Raw genomic sequence first — 18,064 nt, 5'->3', positions numbered from 1 at the left:
TGCTTCACACCCATTCCTGATTTAAAAAAAAAAAAAAAATTACTTTCTCATCACTGTGCAAAGAGCTAAAACAAGCCCCATGCTCCACCTGTGTTTAAATACAGGGACTTGACTCTACATGCTTGCATTGGCTTCAGTGGGCGTTTTGCCTGTGGTGGGCATAGGGGAAGGCCCTAGTATTGGATCTGAAATACAGACCATCAGCAAACAGTTATTTGTTCCAAAACAGGGAGACTTGCTAAGCCCCAAATCTGAGGTGGTAAGAGTTAATTCAATAAACCAGATGCTGGCCTGGTTTACCTCATGTACAAATCCACTGGCCTCAGGGGAAGAGGGTGTATGGGATCTAGGCCAAGGCAAAATTTACCTCATTCTGTTCCTTTTCCTGAAAGGAAACTGGTATTTTCATGAGCTGTTGGAACTCATGGGTGGAAGAGCAGAAATTGCTGAGGGACAGGGTGGTGCAGTGCACCCTGGGGTAGGATGGACAGTACCAATACATTTTTGGCAGGATCAGGCTGGAGCACAGGCAAAGCAAAGCCTTCATTTGGGAATGGGGTGAAGCAATTCACTAGCTAGCTTCATCTCTCCCTGTGGTAGCAGAAAGGGAGCTATCAAGGCAGCACCAGACAGCATGCTCCTCCAGCAGCAGCAATGAGGAGGAATGCTCATGGTGTTGGATCCTCCCCTCTGGCAACTGGAGATCCTGGGTGCCCCCTCAGATCATTAGGGAAATGTGTGCTGAGTAGACATGGCAGGCTGAACTCTGCCCTCATTGAATTTGTCTTACTCACTACAGCATTTGCCCCCCACCCCCCCTGCATCAGCTGCCTCCGTTCTCTTCTCTCTTGCTGAGGTTTGTAAGAACCAAGAGCAAAGCCTCACAAGAGACCATTTCAAAATACTGACCCTCAAATCCGGGCCCCCACAAAGTCAGTAGCAAACCTTCCATTATGTTCAGAGGAGCAAGGATTTCGCCCACTGGAGGTTTGTAGGAACAGGTTTACTCTTGCTGATGCTGAGAGTACCTTCCTGTGCTGCCCTGTCCTTCCACCCCACCTCCGTGGGAGTATAAGTGGCGAGTACCACAACTGCTTTCCCCCAAAAGGCTGGGTGAGGAGAGTGTTCAGGCCCAGCCAGAATTGCAAAAGGGATGTGATGAATCATTTAAAAGTTGCTTTAGATGTCTAGTAAAAGCCCTTGAAGATAGAGATACGCTGTGATGGGCATCTGCAAAGATTAATTGAGAAGGATAGACAAAGTGATTTGAATAAAACCAGGTAACAGTTTGCAGAGCCCCTTGATACAAAGAAATGAGAGATGTGACTAGTTAACAGATGCGCAAAAAGGAACCAGACACTCCAGAAAACTTTTATAAGCAGGCTGGATCCATGTTAATATTTACAGTCAGAGGAACATCATCATGGGTGCTAGGTCTTCCTCTGGAGCACATTACCAGTGAGCTGGAACCATAGCATAGGCATTCTCTATCAGTGACTTAAAGAACATCATGGTATGCTGACTGCCCATGGTGATGCTTTCAAGGGCCTGGGAAATGAGAGTAATGAGCTGGAGACTAAAATAGGATCACTAGCAGGACTCAGAGGTGGCAGATTGGAGGGCTGATGTGAGCTCTCAGTGTGATGAAACTTCTACCAGTAGCACTGGAGAATTGTCTGTGTAATTGTTATTGCTGCTGAAGACACGAAAGGGGAGCTTGTTTTTCCTGACCCCAGCTGGAGCTCGTATTACAGCTGGAGGTCAACTTTCTTGGTGGCCTTTTGCTTTGTAAAGTGAGCAAATCGGACAAGGAAGTCCTTGACAGAGGATAAATATGGAATTCCCCTCATGGTGTCTTTTTAGAGTCATTGTCCTGACTGTAGCAATACTTCAATGGCAGTTGTGTACTTATCTTGAGTGAAGGACAGACCCTCTCCGACTCTTGCCCTTCCTCTACCACCTCATTGCCAATTCCAGGAACCATCAGAAGAGAGCCTGATGGTACTGAAGTCCCGTCACTTTCACAGTGTGAAACCAGGATCACAACGACCTTGCTAGACTGAGGGCTATGCTTCCTTGCTGTCCTTGTCTAGTGTCATCGTATCTAGCTATTTCCTTTCACTTTTCCTGTGCAATAGAAGATCTCACAGATGTATCAGGAATCACTCTAATACTCCTAGGATTTTTTAAAAATCAACTTTTCTTAGTCTGTTCCTGCAGTTTTTATTTCAGCAAAATTTTAATTGACATCAGTGGGAGATTTGCCCAGTAAGCACCACAGGATCTCATCTGTATTGACTGCCAAGGCTTTATTCTTCAGGATGATTATTAACAGATAGCTCTGTCTAACTGCAGTGGCCATTTTAGTGAATGTAATGGGTCAATGCCCTCCCTGTTGTACCCGCCCCGAAATGACTGGAAGTACGTTAGGGATGCAGCTGATCTGCATGGCTGCCCTGTGAGATTGTGGCAGTAGGTAGAGCCAGTGGGCATGCAGTGCAGAGAACAAGCTTAGCTAGTACCAAATCACACCTTTCAAATGGCTGGCTATGCTCCTGGGAAAGGGAGAGGAGAGAGGACAGCTCCAACAAATCTAAGTTGGCTCTGAGAACGGACTTCTCTTCTTGCTGATGTTTTTACATTTGTGGAAACAATGCTGTTATATAACACCTCCTGGGTAGTGGTGTTCCCCTGTAGCCTGTTGTTTGGGTAATTTGTTGATCTCTCACTTTGCAGACTGCACCTGGGGTCCACAGACGATTGTTCCGGAAAGTACACAACCTAATTACAGCATTCCAGAAGCCAGAACAAGGCATTATAACTCCTCTGCAGCATCCAGTAGTGAATGCTGCGAAAGCCAAGCACCCACAAGGTACTGCGCGGTGCACGTGGGATCAGAATGGCACGGGCCTGTGGAGATTGCCATCAAATGTGCTAAGGGGCAAGATCCAGTCTCTGACCGTCCCCAGTCCACAGGCCTGCATGGTATAAAAGGCTGTGTAGCACTAGTTCAAGCAGCAAGGGACAGGTCGTCTGCACCAGATGCACACTGCAGAGCTACATCCACCATAGCAGAAAAGGGTTGGGCAAGGGTGAGGCTCTGTTGACCTGCTTCCCTTAAAAGATTGTGAGGAGCTGAAGCAACAGCTGCACAATGGCTGGGCTGGGATGCTCCAGCTTCCCTCCATCCTGAGCACCCCAGGCCTTTGGGCAGAGAGAATGCTGGGCTTGTTTGCTTCTATTAACCCATGGCATTCACTACAACAGCATGCATGCACCTCCTAAAGTCTGAAAAATTGGTATCTTCCTAGCACCTAGTCTAGATTGTGGGGTCTGGATGGATGCCTTGCGGTGCTAGCTAGGGAATTTATATCCAACTGCAGCGTTGTATGTGAATATATTTCTTTTACAGCCTGCCAGTTGCATCAATGATAGACAAGATGTAGTTAACCCTCATGCCTCCTAGTAAATACAAAGACTATGAGCTTTCGCCTTCTTGCGGAGTTCATCTTTTTAATATGTTTGTTGTTGGTTTTTTTTTGTAGGAAAAAAAGACGATCGTGACTTTTATTTGCATCCTTCATGAAGACACGTCCCAGAGTTTGAAGGAATTTAAATAGGCTTTTATACGTCTTTTTTTGTAGACACTCCAGCACAATATGCTGTAGATTATAGACATTACAACTCTGTGAGTTTTCTTGTAATATTTTCAGAAATGTATGTTTAATGCAACTTCTAGTCTGCCGTTTAAAAGATTGGCATGAATCTGTTTTTTTTTTTTTATAAAGATATGGGAGAAAAATAACGAGCAATTGGATGACCTAATACTTTCATTTTCTGTTGGTTTGGGTTGGGAGTTTTCTATTTGAATAGTAGTTAGTCTTTTTACATGAAGTTACTTTAGTGTTTGATTTCTAATTGAAATTCAGCCCAGCACAAGTCCTAAGTATCACTTAAGACCCATGTATGGCCGCAGAATAGTGGCTTTTATATTGTAGATGCCTTGTGCTGGCTCTCTGCTCAAGGATGAATTTCACCCCAGAAGCAAATTTCAAAGGTGCAGGCCTGTGTATTCCCAAGAGTCGAATTTTAGGTTGGTTTCATATGCATCATCCACTTCTTGCTGGGTGTGCTGGCATGCTTGTCCAATCAGGGAAAATAACCTGTACTATCTGCCCAATCTGAACAATTAGAACTGACCAGCAATGTAGCAAATTCAGTCTGTGAGCCAGCCAAAGTTTAAAAAAATGTGTTGAATCTTTTTGAGCAACAAATGAATTTGAGGAAATTGTTTACAGATATTCTGTGAGCTGGAGAAAGGTGGCTAACTTTGTCCAAAAAATTATCCTTTCCATAGGATTTGTACTGCTCTTCCTTTTATTTCTGGGTGCCTGTGACGGTGGCATCTAGATGCCAAACTGTCGTCCATTATTGTGACTCCAAATCTAAGCAACTACCCTTACTCCAGCCTCTGATGTCACACAGTAATTTTCAAGACAATCCGAGTGTGCATGTGGATTTTAGAACAATTAGAAAAAAATGTCTGTTAAATAGCAAGCTCATCTCAGCCTTAACTATAGGGAGGGCACTGCAATCTATAATTAACAAAGAATGGGAAACTATTTTGAATAGATTTAAACTTTTATCATACTGGGCATTTCAGAAAACAATAATCATTTTTGTTTTGCAGCATTGCCAATGCCAAGTGGCCAAAAAACCGTGACTCTGTGTCCTTCCCCCCCAAAACATTGTGAGACTGACTTAAAAGTCATCAGCGTTTTTAAAAATAATAGTATATTTGGGTCTCTTTTTGCCTTCTCATGTTTGAGCCTTTAGGGGGTCATGCTTTTTAATCCACAACTTCGAGAGCTAGAAACTTACTTTTTCTTAAATTAAAGCTGGGGTAATGCACATTGTGAGACTTTTGATAAAAATCCCCAGAGATGGCAGCACTGGCTAACTAGGGAGTTTTCACTAGCTGCTGAATGATTAGGGTTTTCAGCTACTCGCTTGGACAAAAACAACGTTGTGAGAAAACATTGGGCTGCAAGTGAAGGTGGGAGGGCCTACCCAGTCCACCTGGCACGCTGCCGCCCTTTGGGCCGTGGCAAACTTCTGATGTGCTAGCTGAGCCTAAGTATAGTGCTTAAGAGAGTTTGAACTTCTTACTGCAGTCACAGTTTAGGCCCTGGAGAGGACTGAAGTGACTGGGGGATGGAAGGTCCTGCACCTCCCTTCCCCCACCATAATTTGTCCCCTTATCTCTGTCGGTCCCTTTAGTCTACATGCAATAGATGGTTGCAATCATGCTATGCAGGGCTTTTTGGCCACCAGCACTGCCCTCTGCTGATACACTGGCTGATACACTGGTCCTGTCCAGTTAGCTCTACCATGGTTTATACACCACTGTATGATGTACTCTCACATGCATGAACTTCCTGAATGCCCTAAAATGACTGAGTAATCAAGCTTCACTTGGCCACGCTGTGTGGACACTGGGGAAGATGCTGTAGTTAAGCGTATGTGCCACCGTTGCCTTTATCTATGGGCTGGGGGAAATTGGCTGCAGTCTCTCTGTCTCCAGTGCACTGGTGCCTGATCACCAGCTCCGACAATTGTGGATTCAGAGACCTCTCTGCCAGTCCTGCCATACCCTCTATGCCTGATCCATATGCAGCCAGTGGGGACCCACTGCTGTGTATACACAGCAGGGCTTTGCCAATGTCCTGGCGCAGGGCTGACGTGGTGGGTGGGCCTTGCACTGGAATGAATTCCATTCTGTGAGAGGGCTGTTATACACCACACTTGTATGGGCATGTCTGATAATTAGACCAAGGAGCCACAGTTGCCAGCTTGTTGAAAGCTTCATTTACATACATGGCTAAATGCCTTTGTTTTCACTCAAGACAAAACAGGTTCTAGGGAGTGGACATAGACATCAGATAAGCAGCATCAGAAGAGCCATCATTGGCATAAAGAAACTTCATTCCTATCACATTAGCATTTGATAAGTTGTTCCAAAACAGCCTAAAATAAAAGAAAATATTTATTTTAAAGCACAAAATTTTCCTTATAAAAGTGACTAAATGTACCACCTAAACCTCCCAGACCTAGAGCAGGTATCACAAATCCATTAACATTTACAGTACTTGTTTATTTTGTCTCTAAATTATTCCCAACTCTCATTTAAGTTGAGCCACCTACAAAGTCCTACTTTTAATGTAATATTTTATAGAATGCTTGTGTGTGTGTTGTTCTGTAGCTACTCATTATATCAATGCTTGGCTGAAAAGTTTTTCTGACTTAATTGTTTTATAGTGTGGCAGATCTGGACTGATATACTTTTCAATAAAATATTTAAAGTTGTTCTTTCATTGTTACATAATTCATCAAAGACGTCAGGCACACAGCAGATGAGGTGCCCATTAAACAAGAACATCAATGGATGAAATTGTATTTTTGTTATTTCTGTTGATTGATCCTTTCAGTCTGTGTCTGTGCCTTAAAGATTTTACTGCTGGCTGCTGTTTTTTTGGCTTTCAGCACTCTTCCTCATTAGCTCTTTCTTTCCTTTTCGGCTCCAAAGCCGCCTGCAGTGCCCAACATGTAACAGCTTGTGCCAATATAGAAGCCAGAGTAAAATGTCAAATTCTTGCCTCAGCAACGTGCCCACTGAGCTGCTGCCCTGTTACAAAAGCGACAATGTGATGTAATTTTAGCCACACTCCCTCAATGCAACATAGTATTTTCAGCTGGTCTCTCATGGGTCAGGACAGTCAAATGCAGGGGCAACTTACTTGAAAACATAATCTTAGCAACAATCCCTGGCAGCTTCAAGCTTGGTGCTAAATTAGGGAGATACATTGGCCAAGGGCCCCAGCCAGCTACTGCTGTCTATGCAAAACAGCTGATGACTTCGATGGTAGCATGTGGAGCTGAGCAAACCCTGTGTCATAAGAGCAGTGTGAGACATGCTTCTGTGATGTGCAATGGACTGAAAACGAGTCTGCCGATGGCTGATGCTAGAATTGTCTAGTTCTTTTAAAAGCTGCATAAACTAGGAGAGAAGCGGCATGCTTTGGTCAAGCTGCAGGTGTTAGTTAGCTGCTGTGAACTATTAAGAGTTTACTACTTGGTGCTGTTGTCATTGCCTGCCCCAGGAGCATTAGATGGAAATAGGGACTGAGGCTTCAGGTTCTATATGGAACAACAGGGCCGTATTTTACACCCTATGACAATTAATTTGTCAAATAACTGTATTTACTGTCGCAGCTCTTGCGTTCTGCATTTTGTGACGTGTCTAACCCCAGAGCCTTGTACCTGTCCCTCACCACTACTTTCTTTGTTTTCTAGCAATACACCCACCATCCCTTTGCTGTCTCACTGACTGGTCCTTCCTCAGGCCCAGCTCGCTCAACAGCGTCTTTTGTTGCATCTCCCCGTGACTATTAAGCATGCCAACTGTCTTGGTGCCCTCAACACGCTCCTTAGTCAGGTTATGCCCCCTCCCTGCAGGCGAGTTCAGTGGAGGCATCTGAGCATCACCTACTTCAGGCCGTGCAGTGTGTCTTGACAGCTAGGGCTACAGTCAGTAAAGGATTTAGGTACCTAACTGCAGGCACGTAAAACCAAGAAGCAGGCTCCCTTCACTCCCACTGGATGTCACACAAACCTCATGGAGCTGCCCCCTCTCCCCCCCTTCCCCCCCCCCGCAGTCCCTGACCTGCAGGTGCCTCTGGCGGGGGGGGTGGGGGGGGAGGAAAGGGGAGGGAGTTCTTGCTATCCCCACTTGTTGATCTGATCCCTCTGTGACTAAAAGTAATTAGGCCAGAGAGCGTGCGTGTTCATCACGCGATAACCTAGTGGTTCTAGCATTCACCCAGGCACACGCCCTCCCCCCAAAATAGCACAAAGTGGGCTTGAGGGCGCACCCACATCAGGGTAGCCTACAGCTCAGGGGCCAGGGCACATACCTCAGTGATGGACGATCCCCCCGCTTCTCCCCCAGTAGCCCTGGGCTCCCAGGTGAGGCCCCCTAACCACAGTTATGAGGGCGTCTCTCCCACCTCCCCAATCAAGGTCTCTTGGTAAAAGAGGATTGGACCCCAGCTCCAAAAGGGGAGTTACAGCTGAGAATGGCACGTGGTGAGCAGGATGGGGCTTAGCACAACCAGTTAGCTTGGCCGCTTCCATTAGGCCAGACGCCAGCTATGCTGGCTTCTGTGAAACCCATTCTGATGAGTCTGTCGTATAGTGAGGGGAAGCAGAGACGCTGCATAACTGTTAATTTGGGGGGAAACAATTTAAAGGTGGGGGGGCAGCAGAGGTGACGTGGGGTAGTCAGGTCCCCCCCCATCAGCCCTTTGCATGCTTCCCAGCTGTCCCCTCCCCACTTTTCCCCTTCACCTTCTTCTCCCCAGCCCTGCTGCTCCACCATAAACCCCCGGCAGGGGTGCTTCCCACTCCAGCCCCTGGCGGGAGCACTCAACGTACCTGCAACCTGGCCAGCACGTTCCTGCCTCTGCCTGCGCTGGTGCCCTGGGAAAGCCCAAGACCCTCCTGCACGTGGCACTGCCTAGGAGGTGCTGTGCCATGGATGTGCCAGCTGCCTGGAACCCCGCACAGGCACGGGGAGCATCTCTGCCCCCTCAGCTAGCCGTGGAATGGGGAAAGTGCTTTCCAGCCCTTTTCCATCCCGAACCCGCAGGCTCTGCAGCAGCCCCCCCACCCCCTGCCCCGGGCCACCCCTGCAAGCCATGGGCTTGCCCCTCTGCTGCCCCATCAGGCTCTGGGAGCATGGGGCTGCACCTTCCCCTACGCTTTGTGTCTGAGGCAACAGCTCCTTCTGTTGGGGGCGTTCCCCCCTGGTTGAGCCACCCCTGGATGGACTTCATGGCTGCTGAAGCTGGTGCAGAGCCCAGCACTGCGACTGTTTCAGGGAAGGTGGGTGTGGATCTGCTGGTTCATGTGGTGCCAGCAAAAGCCCTGATCCAATGGCCCTGCCTGGCCCCAGTGTGCTGGCCACCTGGATAGTCCCTCGATTGAGAGCCCTGGGACTGAGCCATTTCTGCTGAGCTCTTGGGACTGTGATGGCTCCACCCTGCAAGTCCCCCACCCCGGCCAGTGCTGGTGGATGCCTGGCTGGCAATTGGGGGCATATGCTCCCCGCAAGGCCCCCTACATTTGTTGCCTCTGAGCATAGGCACTGAACTCTGTGGCTCCCATTGCTTTTCTAGGTGTCTCAAAGTTAGGTGTGGTAAGCATCACCCTGTCTGCCTCTGTTTCTTTGTGAAATTCGTCCTCAGTGTGAGGCTGCACTGCACCTGCCCAGAGGCAGACACTTTACCATTCCCTCCGTTCGCCTTTTCTTAATCACTCCATTGCTTCAGGAAATCTCTCTTTACCCACCTATCTCTGTGATGACACATCCGGTCCCTTCCCCCTCACTTGTTACCACATCTAACATAGTTTTTCCCCCCACCATGCTCAACTGCTCTTGGTTGAGGAGTCCAGGAAATAAGAGCTGCTGTATTTTGATCAGTGAATACCTAAACTGGGCCAGTCTTCCCCCTGCCGTTTCAGTTCTTGGAGTGCCATTAACAAGCATTTTGCTCTCTCACTGATGAACTGGTGCATGTGTCCAAGAACTGTAGGGTGTGGTTTCACAACCAGGTTTTAATTGTCAGTGCACCTCTGTGAGTCAGAAATACAATTACATTTCAATACCGAAATTTAGCACTTACGTTCATCCACAAATATTTTTGAACCCCTCCCCCCTTTCTATTAAATGGCTCTTTACTGAAAAGTTAAAAAAAAGTTTTCGTGCATGAAATAATTAGAATGGCTTGAGAGTACTTGGTGTAAGCAAAGAAAACATCACACCGACGATTAGTTTGCAATTTTATTTTTTAAAAATGAAATAGTCAAAGTACTTCTTTCCTCTCTTTCAAATATCAACACATAATATATTCACTTTTACTATTTACAACATGTTGTTATGATGCTGTTGTAGAAAATGCATGCTTCTGGTCTGAAAACCAGAGCAAAATGCAACAGACCATTAACTGCAGCCATAGAACAAATAAACCTGTACAGTATCCAGTCACTATTCAGCCACAGGAGTTAGAGCAGGAATAAAAAATTGGAATCTAGTGTTTCCTAGCAACAAGGCTCAGGCCATTATAACACAATTTCTGTAAGATTAGAACCTCTAACTGTTCGGTAGAAACTGAAGCTCTTGGCATACACTGTAAACATCTTTACTTTTAATGAGAACGCTAAAGAGAAATATGTTTTTGACATATACTGTGTGCTATGTTTCTCTTTCTCTTCTATTGACACTTTTGCCGGAAGAATATTAAGATTTCAGTGTTTTACCATGGTTCATACAAGTAAAATATCATCAAGGACACAATCTGACATACTAACATTTATTAAGAGGTTAAAGTCCACCACTAAGTCTAAGGAAATATTGTAACTGGCAAACACATTTTCTTGGACAAATAATGTAAGATGACAAATGCCAAGACAAATCCACAGTAAGTTGAACTTGAAAAACTATCAGTTTCTGTTGAGAAGTAATTCCTCTTACACACAGTAAGCTTTTGACCTGACAGTGCTTTGTATAAAGGACAGGCTTAAGTAACAGTCAGCATTTTATTTGTCTCTATTTGATGGGAAAAAAACATTGTGGCAGTCTGATCTGAATGTTGAAATGTTAGACTGATCAATTATGCTGATATGAATTCCGCAGAGCAGACAAGCATGTTGAAAGGAAGCTGCAGATTTTTTTCCTCCTTACATACTCCAACCTTTCTCTAGATGCTTCTCTTTATAACATTCTAATCTTAGGCTACTGTACGTTGGCTTCCAATAACGTTAATCTCTCGTAGAGTTATCCTTGTAAAAATACCTCTTTATAGCACTTACATGGGTTGCCCTCCCCTCCCCAGGACGGTGATATAAAGAGGGCTTGGTGAACGGGAATAATTGCAGATCTAGAAAAAATAAAACTTCTGAAAGTGCATGAAAACATGATTTAAAAAAAAAAAAAGACAGCTACTAACTAGCATACAACTGAGAGGACATTAAAGATCTCTAACTAAACAGCTAGAACGTGTACACTGAGTTGCACATTGTCCAGTCTGTATATATTTGGCTATGTTCTACCTATATATATATATATCTCTATATATATCTATATACCTTTGAAATGTTCTAGTTTTCTAAATCAACATGAAAACAAAGGAAACATTATTTTTACACACTGTTGTTTTGCTGTGACAAAAATATAACATGTAGCTTCTCATGGTAGGTGTTTTGATACAAGATAGCGTGCATTAGTGTGTGTGTGGTTTTTTTACTTCTAGAACCAGGTTCCAAACGCAGAATGCAATCATCAGTTTATTGGATCTGAATGACCACAAAAATGTTGCATGTGTTTTTTTTTGTTTTGTGTTTTTGTCATTTGGGTCTCTAGGCTACAGTGCAAAATTAAAGAACAACTAAGAAAATTGGCTTAGTTACTAAAAAATAAACAAACATGGAGACTGAAATATTCCCTACCTCCATCTGACATTGTTCTTGAACAAGATGGTTTAGAGCTATTCCTTCACTGAATGGTGCCTGTGTGTATAAGTATAACTAACTTTGGCCTCCAGTGCTCTTGTATTAATAAATACATGTAATTCTCTTTAAAATGCTATTGTATTCATCTAAAAATGACACTGAATTTTTATTTTTCTCAATTTTATAACCAAACATGATGAAGACATTTTCTTATGCCACCAGAATACAGGGCCATGTAATGTCATTTGATTCTTTATACATCCATATTTTCATAAGAAACACTGTCCAAAAATGTATCTTAAATTTTCTGTGCATGAACTGGAAAAATGCCAAATCTGCTTTCAGAGACAAACTTATAATACATTTCACTCTATGACCTTTTGGCATAATAATGAGAATAATAATAATCAACGCAGTATTAAAAACCACAGGTGTAGGTAATACGAAGTGCATTTCCTGCATATAATACAAATATAACTTTAAGAAACTAAAGGCACAAGCTAACTAAATATGTATTACATACTAGAAATGCACAGTTAAAGGTAATTTACTATTAAGCGCTTCAAATGTTTGTTTATAATGGATATTTAAAGCAGTTTGAAAATGATACATCATTAGTGAATTGCAAAAAAGTATAATTGGTTAAAATATAAGTAAAATAGACTCTAATATTGACATCTTGGATCAGTGATAAAATACATCATCACATTTATGAATGCACTCTCTATATACAGTTCATAAATTATTTTTTCATTGATTAAAAGAACATCAGAGGCTCAAGGATCTGAAGGTCCATTTTTAGACTGGTGTGGAGGTATTCAAATTCTCCATATTTTTATGGGAAATTACAGGGATCAGAGCTATCAATACCAGACTTGGTCAGCTCCCAGTACTGTTCGTTAGTGAGTGATGAGCCCAATCATAATATTTGGAACTGGATTTCAATCCAAATTTCCCCAGAGTTTGGGGTGGTGTGTGGATGGCATTCTTCGGGATCAGTTCATCACTGGGCCTGATCTTTCGGCGGTGAAACCGGTCACTGACTTCAATGGAAGCAGGATTGAATCCATAAAGGGAGGCCCAAGTTGTGAAGTTGAGCGCTGGATCCAAACTTCCCCGAAGTTTGAAGGGGGTTCAGACCTGATGTTCCAATTCAGGCTCATCTCTAAGTTCAGTACAGTTTGTTCCACTTGCCCAAAAACAAAAGAAAAAAGAAAACAGGAAAGGAAAAAAAACAAACAAACCCTGCTTTTGGCAAAACTAAATACGAGCAGAGATGATTAGACTATATTTACTATGTCTACTTTGGTAAAAATGTGCAATAATGTCACCATTAAAGATACATAGGTTCTAAAAGAAAATTCTAATCCCATCTGAAATTAACAAAGAAAATTTGTACAGAATCCCCCACAAGACAATTAGGTCCTTTAAAAATGACAGGTTAAAAGAAGGATCATACACTTTGCTGTGAAATCACTATATTGACAGCTGCTGATATCCTGCAAAATTAAATTCCCACCCTACAACACTTTGCTATGTGCTCTGCAGATTGAGCCAAAGCGTGTAGAATCATTCCCAAAATGTCCTACACTTACTATCCACACTTTGGTTCACCGAATTCTGACCCACCAGTCTTTTTCACACATAAAAATTGAGTCATACAGCATAATTATTAATGTGAGAAGAGGCTAAGGTGATGACAAAAAACCGATACGACTCCAATTTACAAATGAATCATGAACTGAAGAATCCCTGTCCAGTGAACACAAAGGATACTATTTTCTATAGTGAGACAGGGCTTTTTTCACGCTCACTGGCAGAGAGTGCGTTTGCGAATCCTTCCAGTAGAGTGGCTTTAAGTTTGTCTGGGGGTCCACAGAAGTACTACTGGCAGAGATTGCTTGGGATGCACTGAATCAGGGCCTGATCTAAAGCTCACTGAAGTCAATGGAAAGACTCTTATTGACTTCAGGGGCTTTGGATCAGACCCTTGTGCACATTTCTGTCCATGTTTAGAGTGGTGATGGCTAGCTGTGGCACCTTGTGCAACACTCGGTCAGGTGGACATTCAGCCATCAGGCTTCTGTGCTTGGGGTTATGCCAGCAGAATCCAGTGTAACCCAGGTCTGACTGAAGCCCTCAGGGAGAGAATTATAGAACACTGCCACTTGCAAAACTCGACACAGCATGACATTGATCTCTGAGAGAATGGGAGGAGGCTACTGATGAGTGAAGATAAATGTAATATGGGACAGCCATTCTGTGCTACCCCTGTTTTTCAGGTCTGGAACTTCTTTAGATCATAGTTGTGAAAAATGAAATGTGCTGATACAAGGTTCTAAATACAGTCCTGCAGCACTTGCTCTTGTGAGCCCTCCATTGAAGTCAATGGAAGAACTCATGGGAGTAAGGACTACCCAGGTGAGTAAGGGTAGCAGAATCAAGCTCTATAACCTTTTTAATCATCTGTGAGTTATTAAATTAAGGAACTAAGAAGAGATGTATCTTCAAGAAGAAAGCAGAGCACATGAATTCTTAAATATTCTGCACGTATCTGTGATTTTAAATGAGAGCGGTGCCTTTCTAAGTTGTGTTGTTGAACCATTTGAACTCTGCTTCTGAAATTTTGAATACTGCCACACAAGAACTAAAAATCTTCACTGTCATCTCTCAGAGTTAAACAAACAATATTAAAATACCATCTTCTGTCACATTTAAAGGCAGTTGGATATGTGTTTTCCTCTATATTTATATATACAGAGTTCTGCTCTAGAAAAACCAATACAATAAACCATTTTATGTTTAAAAACAGGCAGTCTTTGGTGACGCAAAGGCGGAGATTTTCTTTGTTACCTCCTGCCTATTTCACTCTGTCTCATAAAGTGAATATTGTTGGCACTGTCAGAAAGTTCTAGATACTGCTCCACAGATAAAACAAAATATCCATCGTAGCCTTGTACCCTCCCAGTGCTTAAGAGCTGCTGTTTTTCTCCCTCTGTCCATGCCCTAATGCCTTCTTCCCCTTCTTGCAGCCGTCTTTGTTCCTTAGTCCAGGCCTGAGCTACTGCCCTCTGCCTGGCTATTTCTAAGACATGGTTCTTTTCTTCTTCAATGGTTGTCCCATATCGAACATTAAAGCACAAAGCACCATGTTGGAGCTGTATATCAGCAAAGCGTCTAGTCCTCCCATTTATCACAGAAGTCATCTGAGACACAGTGACATTGACGCCATTTTCCAAAATGCGCCGGCCTCCTGTGTTGCCTATTAGAGCCAAGTCTTCTTCCAAAGACCCCAGCTTGATGAAGTAGTGTGTATCTCGCCCTTCTATGGTAAAATGCAGGTTCTCAAGATAGTGAGCATTGTTGAGGATAGCGGCAATGCGCCGGCTATCCTCATTTGCTACTCCTATAATATCAGCAGTCACTATCCCATCTTTAATGGCAAATTTGATACCTTTTCCAAAAACAGAAGGAATGGCCGCAAACCTGGGTTGTTTTTCTCCTTCAAGACACCTCCCGTTGCTGTACCTGGGGGTCATAGGAAGTTGGTCCAAGGATATAAAGTTCCTAAGTTGTTTTTGCAGCTCACACTGAATGCCAAGGATAGTCTGGAAACGTAAACATTAACAGCGTTTGAAGTAAAAGATTTTTATACAGTTCATTATAGTACCATATGATATCAAGTTTCTACTGATATCTATAGCGCCTCAGACTAGGTACTGATCCTTTAAATTTGTCTGTAAAGCATCATGCACATCTGTGGTGGTGTAGCAACAACAAAAAATTATAGTAATAAACTTTACAGTGGCCTGTTTGTACTGCTTACGGTCTCTTGGTCCCTTTAGTTTCCAAGCATCAAAAGAAGAATCACATCTTTGTATCTTCCTACACAGAAAGAAACCTTGGTGAAAATTCCTTATTATTCTCCCAGAAATTGCTATTCTAGTGGTGAATATGCCATCTTGGGACGGGGGAGACCTGAATGCAGTTCCCTGCTCTACCATAAACACCCTGGGTGACCTTGGACAAGTCACTGTGACTCAATTCTCTATCTGTAAAATGGGAATAATAGTATAGCAGAGAGGTTTTCACATGGTGGGGCATGAACTCCAACTGGGGATGGAACTATCAGGGCAGTCTTAGATGCTGGAACCTGACTCTCTGCCTGTCTCACTGCCACAGCTGCAGTAGCCACCAGCTGGCAGTTACCCTCCTCTGCTGGGGTGGCTGGCACGGACACTACAAAAGGGCAACCCAAGACCCACCCAGCGCCCGCCTGACTGTGCCAGAGTCCCATGTGCTTCCATGGCAGTACAAAGCCTGTGCAAGGGAAGCAGATGGGGCTGTGCTGAAGGATTGTGGTAAGGAGGGGGCTGTGTCAGGCGGCGGCGGGGGGGGGGCAATACCCACAGGGTGCAGCCTTCTGACCCTCCTGACCCTACCCTTGAGCATCGGGGCTGGGAGTGGAAGCCAGGTCCCCATAGCTCCCTTATCCTCAATGAAAGGGTTCCCTCAGCAGGTACCAGGTCCCCCTCCTCTGAGAGGGGTGTGTGCATGAGACATGAATTTCTGAAGCACAGTTCAGCAAAAGAAAGCATGGGAACATCTGGGCTAGAATAATCCCATCCCTTAAGGATACATTTAAGATCATGAGGCGCCAAAATACTACAGTAATGGAGGCCATATAGGTACCTAAGAGCTATAGATAGATTTAGTGCCCAATCCTGGAGTCCTCACTCAGGCAAACTCCCACTGACATTCATCCATCCATCCATGTTCTTTTTTTGTGGCCATCCCTATACTATTTCTCCATCACCATAAAATCTGAGTAACTTCAGTGGGAGTTTTGCATGTGAAGGACCCTAAAATTAGTGGGCCTGAGTCCTCACCTCTTTGTACATTCCATAGTTATTCACACCTGGGCCAAGTGAGTTTAAAATGCTGTTACTTCGATCAGGTAGCATGACTTTACATGACTGCACAAGGTGAGAGGCAGTAGAGAATCAATCCCTCCTGTTTTACCTTATTTTGTAAAACTGCAATGTTTTGTTAATAGATATTCAATAAGGATCAAATCTTGAATGTGAGTATCTGCCCGGAGAATAGCTGAAATCTGTATTGGTGCAATTACATTGACTACTAGCCATCAATTGCTGAAATGTGGCTAGTTCTGAGTGTGGTCAAGGCCCGAGGCAGGTTTGAGACTTAGAACTAAAAAAATAAAACAAAAATACCACCATCACCATCACCCTACTATGTTAAAAAAAAAATCTGGTCTACCACAGAACATTTTTAGGGAGAAAAAGACTTTTAAAGATTTAATATTTTGGTGTTTTTGCACTCCTCATTGTGGCATCATTCCAATAAAAGCTGAAGATCTGTTGATTTCATTTGCACTAATATTTCAGTAAGTATAAATTTATTACATGACAGCTATAGCTTGTAGCTTGTTATATTTTCAAACAGGCACCTTCTTGCTTTTTACCCCTCTGCTTGGGAGGAGCACCCTGTAAACACCCGCACAACTAATGCATTGTCCTCCTTCCAAAAGCTCTCCTCTGCCATGAGATCTGAAAAAAAAACTTCCCATTCGTTAGGCCATTGGTGTACTGAGGCCACTGCCTAGCATGCTTGACCCATACTGTCCCATTGTTCCTTTGTACTCCACGTCAGTGTGTCTGCGCCCATCTGTACTCTTTTGTCTTCTATTTAGATTGTAAACTATTTGGTGTAGGGAACATCTTTGTTCTGTTTTTGAACATAGCACATAGCACAAAGAGGTATTGAAATTATGGAAAGTAGGGATCTTAAATGCTATGGTAATAAAATAAAAATAATGTAGAAGTAATGGACAAAAATGTCCTCAATTAATTGAATTGTTCTTCTCCTGAAAATCATCCCTTGGATCACAGTGGACTGGGCTTTTTATTAAGATCTGATTGAACATTTTTCTATGTATTTTCTAACTGTATTCTTTAATTTAGGTTTAGAAATAGTCCAGTTAACTAGCAAGCAGATTGTTTGCTTTTGTAGGAAGACTTTTGCTAACCTTTCCAGGATCCCACTCTTGGGTTTTTGTCTGAAGCTGTAAAAGTTCGTATGTTGTCTCCACAGTTTCTATCTCTGGTTTTGGAAATCCAGGAAGCACATTGTGTAGCTGGAAACCGAACAGCTCTAGCCAACTTCCAATGTCTACAAAACAAAATCAAAGCATTCTTAGCAACAATACTCTTAATTCTTGGGAAGCTGAATGTATTTTGTACTTTCCATTTCTGGAAAAAGCGATCCAGCAGATAAGGTGAGGAGAAGCAAAGGTGCCCACAGTTCTCCATTCTAATAGAACTGAAATTAGAACTAATATTGCAGCTACCAGTGTGACTAGACATCCTTTACCAAGGCCTAACCAAACCTCAAAACATAAATAACTAAATTGCAATACTGATTTGACATAATCTTAAATTTTCAAAATTGGTTACCAGAAGAAAATAAATTATTT

The 18,064-nt window shown here is 43.4% G+C and overlaps 2 protein-coding genes across 11 annotated transcripts in view; one reads left to right on the top strand and one right to left on the bottom strand.

Annotated features, from left to right (window-relative positions):
- SH2D1A (SH2 domain containing 1A) overlaps positions 1-6,367 on the top strand; it is a 72,963-nt gene extending 66,596 nt beyond the window's left edge. For both annotated transcript variants that reach the window (XM_043523192.1, XM_007060135.4), the window contains 2 exons: positions 2,737-2,872; positions 3,546-6,367. In XM_043523192.1, the coding sequence (XP_043379127.1) occupies positions 2,737-2,872; positions 3,546-3,586 (177 nt within the window). In that variant the 3' untranslated portion in view covers positions 3,587-6,367. The remainder of the gene's footprint in view (positions 1-2,736; positions 2,873-3,545) is intronic.
- A 3,521-nt stretch (positions 6,368-9,888) lies between these two features.
- The window catches only part of TENM1 (teneurin transmembrane protein 1), a 517,886-nt gene continuing 509,710 nt past the window's right edge, over positions 9,889-18,064 (bottom strand). For all 9 annotated transcript variants that reach the window (XM_037909021.2, XM_043523191.1, XM_043523186.1 and 6 more), the window contains 2 exons: positions 17,618-17,760; positions 9,889-15,176 (listed from right to left, as the gene is read on the bottom strand). In XM_037909021.2, coding sequence (XP_037764949.1) covers positions 14,418-15,176; positions 17,618-17,760 — 902 coding nt within the window. In that variant the 3' untranslated portion in view covers positions 9,889-14,417. The remainder of the gene's footprint in view (positions 15,177-17,617; positions 17,761-18,064) is intronic.

Source organism: Chelonia mydas, chromosome 9, assembly GCF_015237465.2.
Source record: "Chelonia mydas isolate rCheMyd1 chromosome 9, rCheMyd1.pri.v2, whole genome shotgun sequence".
In the NCBI taxonomy this organism is placed as follows: Eukaryota; Metazoa; Chordata; order Testudines; family Cheloniidae; genus Chelonia; species Chelonia mydas.
The sequence above is the reverse complement of the archived record's forward strand: the minus strand, read 5'-3'. Positions and strand labels throughout refer to the sequence as shown.